At 40.5% G+C, this 9,711-nt stretch overlaps 1 protein-coding gene across 1 annotated transcript; it reads left to right on the forward strand.

Annotated features, from left to right (window-relative positions):
- Nucleotides 1–227: 227 nt before the first annotated feature.
- On the forward strand, nt 228–8,807 carry tmem253 (transmembrane protein 253; the record flags this gene model as incomplete). The annotated part of the gene is made up of 7 exons (XM_079567583.1): nt 228–242; nt 1,399–1,563; nt 3,989–4,099; nt 6,373–6,429; nt 8,261–8,368; nt 8,433–8,579; nt 8,760–8,807. The coding sequence occupies 7 exons, from the start codon at nt 228–230 to the stop codon at nt 8,805–8,807; spliced, it is 651 nt and encodes a 216-aa protein (XP_079423709.1).
- Between the last annotated feature and the right edge of the window lie 904 nt (nt 8,808–9,711).

Here is a 9,711-nt window from a genome sequence, read left to right on the forward strand (position 1 = left end):
AGTGGCCCTACACTTCCACACCCACGGTAAAGTCTGTCGCGGACATGATGCTATTTTCACCGATGTCCCTCTTCGCTGTCCACGAAGGACGAGCATTGATGACATGCATCAGACTCTCTCCTGGCTGCATGTTGAGAGGAGATTAGTGAAAAATCTGCTTATCTTCTTTTATAACATCCGTAAAAAGATGAAACCGAGACCCTTGCATTATGAAATAATCTATGTCCATGATAGGCACAGCTGTGAGACAACAGATCATACTTATTCCTGCAGCGAGAACCTATGCAGCGAGAACCATGACTATGTATTTTAAACCGTTTAACTAGGAGGGAATTACTGCTTGTTACTATTTTTTTTCTCACTATATTGTAGGGTTTATTTATTTTTATTTTTTTTTGTATTTGTTCTTTGTATTTTTTATTATGTATGCTTCTTATTATTGTGATGGACCCCAGGAAGACTAGTTGCTACCCTGGTGGCAACTAATCCTAATAGAGATCCTAATAACAAATAAACAAATAAATGGCACGAGCACATCGTATGTGCAGCAGTAACTCCATCTATCTCCACCACCTGTTTCACTGAAGGAAGTTTCAAGGATCTGCCAGAGTTTCTCCGTCTTCTGTCTGCCAAGTCCTCTTTGTAGCCGTTAGCAATAGCCCGCGTTTCCACACAAATAACTTCAAATTAGCAAATGTCCATCGTCTAAAAACAGCGCGACTCATCTCTGTGTCCTCCACCCGAGCCTCTCTATGAGCCTCTTTATGATTTAAACTCATTTATCTGCACTCTCTCGTCTTCGTACATGCTTCTGCGCTGTCAAAACCGGGTCAAATTTATCCCGATTGACCTCTGAGCGATCCCATAATTCATTGCACCAATTGAGGTTACGACTTTGCTTATTTATACCATGGTATACCTGCATTCTGCAGATCTAGAAATGGGATCTTAGTCAATGCAGAACCCTTTTGTCTCTTTATATTGAAGGATGAAAGTGTAGTTTTAGACATTTAATTCACTAAATCAACCTTTCCATTAAAAGCACTGTTAAGCGGGTTAAGAGTTTTTATGACGCTAATCTTGTTTCCCCAAATGAACTTTTATAAGGATAATGACATGCAAATGGTGTAAAGCTGATAAGATCTCAGCCAATCGCCTCCTGAAGTCTCCTCCTCAGCAGTAAACTTTGACCAGGCAGCTCCCATGATCCACCGGGGCTAAACTTTGACCCCTGACTGTACTGCTCGGAGAAGTTCCTGCTGGAATCTCCTGTGCTTTAGTGAAAATGTTTAGATTCTGCTGACGTCCTGGACTGTGTGAGGTGAGGCTCTTGAGATTCTAGACCTTCAGTGACCGCAGTCTTGTCCGTGATGTCTGGTCCTTGTCCCCTTGTCACAGATGTCCCAGCAGAACATGTTCCTGGAGGGGCTGCACCAGGTGTACATGCAGCCCCCCACTGCGCCCCACTCCGCTGCTCAGAACAGCAGTCAGGGGGAGCTGGACAACGCCAGGATCCACCGCTGGTTTGGAGCCGTGGTCAACACCAGACTCCTGCTGTCCGGGGTGAGCGGCAGTTCTTCTGTTACAAATGAGTGGAGGCTCGGTGGCACAGTGGTTAGTGCTCGCGCATCACAACAAGAAGGTTCTAGTAGTTAAAGTGCATATGACCGGTTTTTAATGCTTTTGAATACATGACTCATTTAGATGGATAACATCTGCTGGCAAGATTTCAGTGATGCAGCCATTTAAATGCTGAAATGTTGGGCAGAAAAGTTTTTTTTATTTTGAAGCTACTGACAGGAAGTCCAAACTGTTGAGAGTTCCATTGACAAACAGCAAAAAAAAAAAAACAATCAGAAACTCTTCCTGAAATAACAACAGAGACGAGTCCAAAAACTGTTTTACACCTAATTAGAATAATAAATGATATTTTTATATTTAAAACCATACACAATCATTGTGTATGGAAAAAATAATTTGACAATTAACGTCAGAAAAGCAGTACTAAAGAAACTCCAGAGTAAACGTAAGGTTTCTGTGTGATCAAATGCTTTTAAAGAGCCTGTAGTCGACTCTACAAAAGATATTTGCGTTATTTTGCAAAGTATTGTGAATAACACAATAAAAGGAATTCTCGCCCTGTCCCCGGTGGGCGCTGTACTAAGCTGGAGTATTAGCCTTGTCTTCCTGAGAAAATAAAGACGGATCGCAACGTGATCGAAGCACTTGGAACGAGACCTGCTCAGATGATGGAACAGTGAAAACCCTGAGCTTTTAGAAAAAGGTGGAGACCCCAAAAATCTAAAATCTCATTATTTGATCTTTACATTTGCATATGTTTTTGTAGAGTTTATACATTTTGGGCAGAACTGTGAACTGTTACATTTATTTCTTGTCACAAAATAAAGTACACATATATACAGTGGTTTGCATAAGTATTGGCCCCCCTTTAACTTTTCCACATTTTGCCACGCTATGGACCATAAACATAAATATGTTTGCTTGAAATTTTTCATGAAAGACACACACTGAGTGACTAAGTGATTACACTGCACAAATATGGCCTTTATGGCAGAGTGGTCTTCTTGAAAGAAAACCAAAGTTTGTGCCAGAAGCCACAAGGAGGCCACATGGAGGCATCTGGCAAACAGAAAATGGGGCTTCTTATGGTTTTCTTTCAAAAATGCCACTCAGATCTGTGCAGTGTACGACCAATAGTTGTTCTGTGGACAGTTTCCCCCACCTGAGCTGTAGCTCTCTGCAGTTCATCCAGGGTCATCATAGGCTTCTTGGTAACAGCTGTGGTCAGTGCTGTCCTTGTTCGGTCAGTAAGTTTAGGAGGACAGCCGGGTCTTGGTAGGTTTGCAGTGATGCCAGACTCTGTCCATTCCTGGATGGGGTATTTTACTGTAACTGATGTTCAAAACTTTGGAAATCTTTTTATAACCTAACCCAGCTTTATACTTCTCAATAACTTTATCCCTGCTCCACAATAGTCTCTAACAGACCTCTGAGACCATCACAGAGCAGCTGTATTTGAACTGACATTAGATTACACACAGGTAGACTCTATTTAGGCATTGGGTCAACATGTGATCATTCAGAAATCATCAGGAAACTTCTGAAGGCAATTGTTTGCACCAAAAGGAAAGGGGGGCAGGTACTTTTGCTCATTACACTTTTCAGATTTTTTTAATAAAAAAGTTCAAAATCATGTATACATTTCATTTCACGTCACGATTGTGTGTCACTTAGTGTGTGTCTTTAATGTAAAATTTAAATGCATTTAAACATTCAGCTAAATACATTTATTTTTATGGACCATAGCATATACATTTCAAGGGGGCCCGATACTTATGAAACCCATTGTATACCTTATTATCGGTGTCATTATAGGTTCTCGGTATCAGTTGTCTGGAAATTAACGGTTAATCGGTGTCGGATCAAATTTCAATTGTCGTGCATCACTAATTCACAGTCATCCAGTACAATGTCATGATGACTTTGTAGACCTCAGATTATTGCGTTAATGTAGAGATCCTAGATCTAAAATGAGGATGAAATATTTTAGTCAACGCATTCATCCCTACTGCTCTACCGATGAGTGCTGTCAGTTCAGTATTCTTTTTAAATCACATTAATCACACTGGAAATGTGATTCCTCGCAGTTCATTTTGTTGTCATTATTTTATTCCACATCAATACTGAGCTGACATGAAACTCTCCAAACTAATAACTATTTCATCAACCCGCTACAGTTTGTAATTTATGATTAAGTGCTCTGTGTTTCAGGTCACGCGTGCTCCATATGATGTAATTGCATTGTAAATGCGGTTCATCAATGATCTTTTATTCTTTTATTAATTGCACTTTGACGGTCCTTCTGAAAATGCCTAATTCTTGGAAGCTGCGACTGCCACATTCAGGAGTGTGATGAGTTTTTCCAATTGCATGTCAGTCTGATGTGAAGAGTCTGTCCCCTCTCCAGGTGGTCCAGGTGCTGAGTGCAGTGGCCTGCATCCTCACCACAGTCATCTACACCTGTGTGAGCTACAACTGTGCCGTTTCCATGGCGACGCCGGTCTGGTCCAGTTTACTGGTGAGGCCTAAATATACAGTTTTATTTGTTTACCCACAATAAAATAGTGAGTGAGTAAAGTGGTTGTTGGAGCTTGGTAACCTACTTTTTCATAACCACAGTTCTGTGAATGTGCAGGGTTTGAAGGTAATCGTATTCAGACTAAATAGAAGAAGCTTAAATACCAGTAAGGTGCATATTCTGCCCTTTCTAAACATCTGTAGTGTGTAGTTTGGCAGATAGCGAACAGACTTGACATGAAGGCAATGTTGAATGACTTTGAGCCACGTTTATTGCTCCAGTCAAAAGTTTGTAAAACTGCAAATAAAAAACATAGAGATCCAGTCACTATTTGCATGGAAACAGCCGACAGTATGTCACAAACAGCTTAAAAACGCTTGTAACAGAAAAGAGTAGCTGCGGCTATTATAAACCTGCAAAAATAATGGAAAAAAGTCCGCTAGCGTAGCCGCGGCTAATTAGCAAAAATTAGCATTACTATCGCGACCATTTAACATAACAAAACATCGTTACATTATTATTTATTATTTAAATCAGTAATTCTCAAACTGTGGGTCAGGGACCAGAAGTGAGACATAGCAAAGGCCTGAGGCTAAGTACACTTATTTATGAAGTGAATAAAGTTTTCTTGAAGCCAGGACCAAATGAAGAGAGTGATGATATAGTACATCAGTGTAATGTTCACCTTATTCCTGAGGCTCGCGTGGGCGCCGCCATTAATTGTGGCCGCCCCTTTTCTCCTATCTGTTAACATGGGGCTGGAGAAGTCCACATAAAATCAGTCACTACACGAAAACAAAGCCGTTTTTCGGCCGCGCAGAGAAACGGTGCAGAGTTGACTTGTTGGTGCAAATGAACATTGGCCATTTTACACAAATCAATCGACTAAACATCAGATTTGAGCGGAGAATATTTTCCTTCATTCTCTGCTTCGCGCTCGACTGGAAGTGTCAAGACAACGGAAGTGCAGAGACAAAGCAAAAAGTGGCCAAAGTGGGCGGGGCGGAATAAGGTGAATACAGTGGGAGAAAAACGTAAGTACAGTGGTCACCCATTTATCGCGGGAGTTACGTTCTAAAAATGACCCGCAATAGGCAAAATCTGTATTCAACTTTATTTTTTACAATTACTATATAAGTTTTGAGGCAGTAAAACCCTCACCACACACTTTATACACTTTTCTCACTAGTTCACACAGGTTCTCCCTTATGCCTGGTGTACACTGCCATTATTATTATTTTTGTCTAATAAGATTTTTAGATGGGGATGGTAACATCGTGAGCTGCTCTCGTCTCCACTGTGTGGTTATTCAAACTAAGAGACGATCATAGCTACGACCAAAGTTTTATCGTAGCAGTTTCAGGCTTCAGAAGGCGAGTGTTTAGTTGAGGAGAGCGCCACATACTGGCGTTGATTATCTTTGTGGAAAAGTGCAGAGAAAGTCCTGTAAAATGCGGAATTGGACCCGCACATGCACAGCCTGTGTTGCTGTGACCCTGCGGCGTGTGGTGTGCGCTGATGTGTTGACGGGACACTGACAGAGATCCTCTCTGCAGCGAGAGGAGGCTCACTCTGCGACTAGCCAATCAGGACACAGAAAACAATGCGCGTATGGTGTTCATACGTAAAAAAGCATGCAAAACTGTACTAGGCAAGGCAAGTTTATTTGTAAAGCACAATTCATACACAAGGCAATTCAAAGTGCTTCACAGTTAAAGCAGCATAAAATAGAAGAAAAACAAATACAATCAATAAAAACATCAACATAAAATTAATCAATTACAGTAAGAGGCAAGAGTGTAGATAAAATACTTTCAGTTATATGCATTTTTAAGTCTTGTTTTGACTCGCTCTGTCTTGTACTAAAAATAAATCAGCGTAACAGCGAGGCCGCGAAAGGGGCCCTGGAATTTCTCACATTTCTGCCTAAATTGGTCACTAAATGTGGTCTGATCTGTCATATTTTTATTGGCCATAACATGTACACATTCACAGGAGCAGGAGGAATAAGTAAGTACACCGCCTGAATCTCGCTCAACTGCAGCAGTTTTGTAAAGAGGAATGGTCCAAGATTCATCCTGATTTTTGTGAGCGTCTAATCTGCAACTGGGGGTGCGGGTAGCCTGGCATAAAGCCACACTGACTTTATTTCTGTGTTTACAAATACATATAAAGACGTCTGGAATTGTGGTAATAGGAAGCATGTGAAATATTGTTGTCCCGGGCCTCGCCAAGTCTGTCAACTGCCCTGTGTTCTGTGCCCTGTCCTTCAGTACGTGGCCTCGGGGGTGTACGCGATGGAGGTCCAGAGGAGAGCCAACAAAGTCAAGGTAATGACTGGTCACTCTTCTAGCCACTACACCAGTACACCAGTAGTAAAGGTTGGACTGTAGCTGTGCTCTTAGGCAGGACACTTGCAGGTGGGCTTATCCCTTAGAGCCGATACAAGTGGAAGAAAACCAGCATTATGCTTTAAAGATTCATCAGCCCAGCATGATAAAGGCTTTTAAAAAAGTAAATAGAGAATTACGATGTGGGAGGAGTGCCTTGGTTTTTTGTTTTTCAGTCATAGACTCAGTTCATCTGAATATCAAAACCTATCACTAAACTCATGTCTAATAAATTATCCAGTGCCATGAACCGCCATTAGTCAGAACTGAGTGGCACATAAGGAGAAGCTCACATTTGTTAACAATCTGTATTACAACTGAAATGCAACACTCAATTTATTATGTGAATGAGAAATAAGCCTTTTTCATGTTGTCATCTAAAATCTGCATCACTACTTTATAAAATCCATGCACGTTTTCATATAAAAGACTTGTATCGCTGCTGCTCAAGCTGCTTCCTCCTCTTCTCTCTGCTCCTCCCCCTCCGTAACCACAGAGGATTCTTTCCTCTGATTGGTCAAAGAGCAGTCTTCTTATCTAAGCTGGGAAATATAACATGGTCCAGGTTATGAGCTAATACTTCCAGGCCTTAATTCTGTTTTATAAAATGACCGTTCTGTTACAAGGGAAGTAATGGCTGTAACAGGGAAGCTCTTGTAACAGAAGTCATGAAATTGAACATTTGTTTTCACTAAGTTTTCCCACTGCTGCCTGCGGGGGGAGCTCCAGACAAACTCTTCACCAGCCTTGGTCTCGGTATTTCAGAGTCACTGTCTTATTTATACAGAGACCTTATTTCAAATGATGAATTATCAATGCTGATGCACCCAAAGGATCTGTCTGTTTTTAAGGCCTAAATCAGGCGTGCCCGATGTGCGGCCTGGGGGCTGAATGTGGCCCTCTAGTGAGGATACGGCTTCTAGTTTTACTGGCACACATTGCCAGAGATGGTACTTTTTACTGCAATTTTAATAAATCCACACAATTAAAACCTCCAAAAGTATTGTTATTGTTGTCTTGATTGATCTTGGATCATGGTTCCAAGTAGGGCTGCTCGATTATGGAAAAAATAATAATCACGATTATTTTAGTCATAATTGAAATCACGATTATTCAAACGATTATGTGTTGCCTTTAAAAAAAAAGTGTTTATTTTATTTATATATTTATTAATAAAAAAAACTATGCTGAATATTTTCTGTTTTCTGAACAGTCATAAAAGTACAAATTAAGGAGAGGTCTCTGTTTCACACCTGCCCCCTGCTGGCCAGCCCTCATGCCTGCGCATGTAAACTGAGCAGCACGGCCGGATGACATCATCACACAGTGCTGTATGTTTTTATGTCAGGCAAAAGCATGAGCCATGGCACGTGAAATGTGAAGGGAAAATAATCCCAGCGCCATAAAATAATGCAAGTCTGCTTTGCAAAAAAAAAAAGATTACGCTAATTTTGTAATAAATCGTTTAGTGTAATAATCGAAATTGCAATTGAATTTCGATTAATTGCACAGCCCTAGTTGCAAGTCTACAAAGGTGTGGGGAACAGTTCAAACCTCTCTTAAATACACCCAGCTGAATGTTTAAATGCATTGGCCAACGACCGGTGGCCCTCCATGCTGTACACATCAATATGTGGCCTTCAGTGAAAAAGGTTTGGACACCCCTGGCCTAAACGGATGATGTATCCACTTTGATATTATGTCCGTTCCTAATAAAGGAACTGAGACCACTGACCAAACTAACCAAGTGATTGCTCCCTCTCCTGTGCAGATTATTGCCCTTGTTGCTGTGAACATCTTCAGTCTAGTGTTTGGGTTCTCTGCTGTGATGAGCACCAGCCTGAAGTCTCCAAGCTCCACTGCTCTCAACCCAAAGCAGGTAAAGCTTATTTGAGATCCGCCGCACGTATCCGTCATTACTCTCCCCCCTGTGCCCCCTCCAGCGCGTGGGTTCGTACGTGGCCAAGGGCAGCTCCATCACCTTCAGCGTGCAGTGTTTGCTGGCCTCTCTCTACGTCCTGTTCCTGTGTTGGAGAGGCCTACAGCGCTACAGCCCTCCGCCCGCTCAGGCCTACAGCCGGGTGACACAGGTGAGTTACAGGGAAGAGCCAGTCAAAAGATATTTGCTCACCAGGTTGTTGTAGATTTACAATTTCGTGGACTGTTCTGCAGATGTTGTGACTTGCCCTTTCAGTCCTCTATATAATCCACTCTAAAATGTGTGTTTTTGTTTTATAAAGTCTTAATGTGTTTGATTTGTTTTTGTCCAGGAGGCAGACGACACAACTTTACTGGAAAACATGGAGAACGACCTCTGATGACAAATATATTTAAGCATCGAAACTGTTACTGTTTTGATAAAGTCTAATTTACTTGGATTGACTTTCAGTTGATCTAATGTTTTTTCTTAACAGTGGGCTTCAAATGTAAACAATAAATTATTTTTTTCTTTTGTACTTTTGATACAGCTTTATAATGTTTCTCCTTTTTCCTTTGGAAATGTTTGTCACATTGTACCTTTGTCCCAGGCTTATGCAGTCTCTGTACATTATTACAAGTAACAACTCTGAGACTTTAAGGCTGTGGAGTTGCTCTCTTCTTCCTCTGATTGGCAACTACCTTTTGTCATAGTCCTAGTTAGTACAAAGTATTTTATTGTCTCTCATACTTTAACTTTATATTCTATTCAAGTATCTCTAGATTTATACTTTGCTGTGTTTACCATTTTCTATTGTGACCATTATGAATGTATTTACCTGTACTTACAACATAATAATAATAATAATAATAATAATAATAATAATAATAATAATAATAATAATAATAATAATAAAGCAGTGAAATAAAAAGTTGAATTAAACAAGGTGTGTACTCAGTATAAAGCAAAGCATTCACAAAACAGCACAGCGAACAAGACAAAACTGCCAATGCACTCTTCTCAAGTATGAAACATGGGCAAGACCTTTTTACAGAAATATTTAGGACAACAGACATTGTTCGATGTACAGTGAAAGAAAAAAGTAAGTACACTGTGAATTCCAACTCATTGCGCTTACTTGATTACTAGACATGTTAGTACTGACAACTGGTATTTCCGAGTACTGATTACTTTTGTTACTTAAACATGGCCTTAACCTGTACTATTATGCTTAGTACTGGTTAATGGAATATTCCTGTTCCCTTTATGGTTTATTGGTTATTCCCATTATTGAAGTTTTACAA

Source organism: Gobius niger, assembly GCF_951799975.1.
Source record: "Gobius niger genome assembly, chromosome: 12".
NCBI lineage: Eukaryota > Metazoa > Chordata > Actinopteri > Gobiiformes > Gobiidae > Gobius > Gobius niger.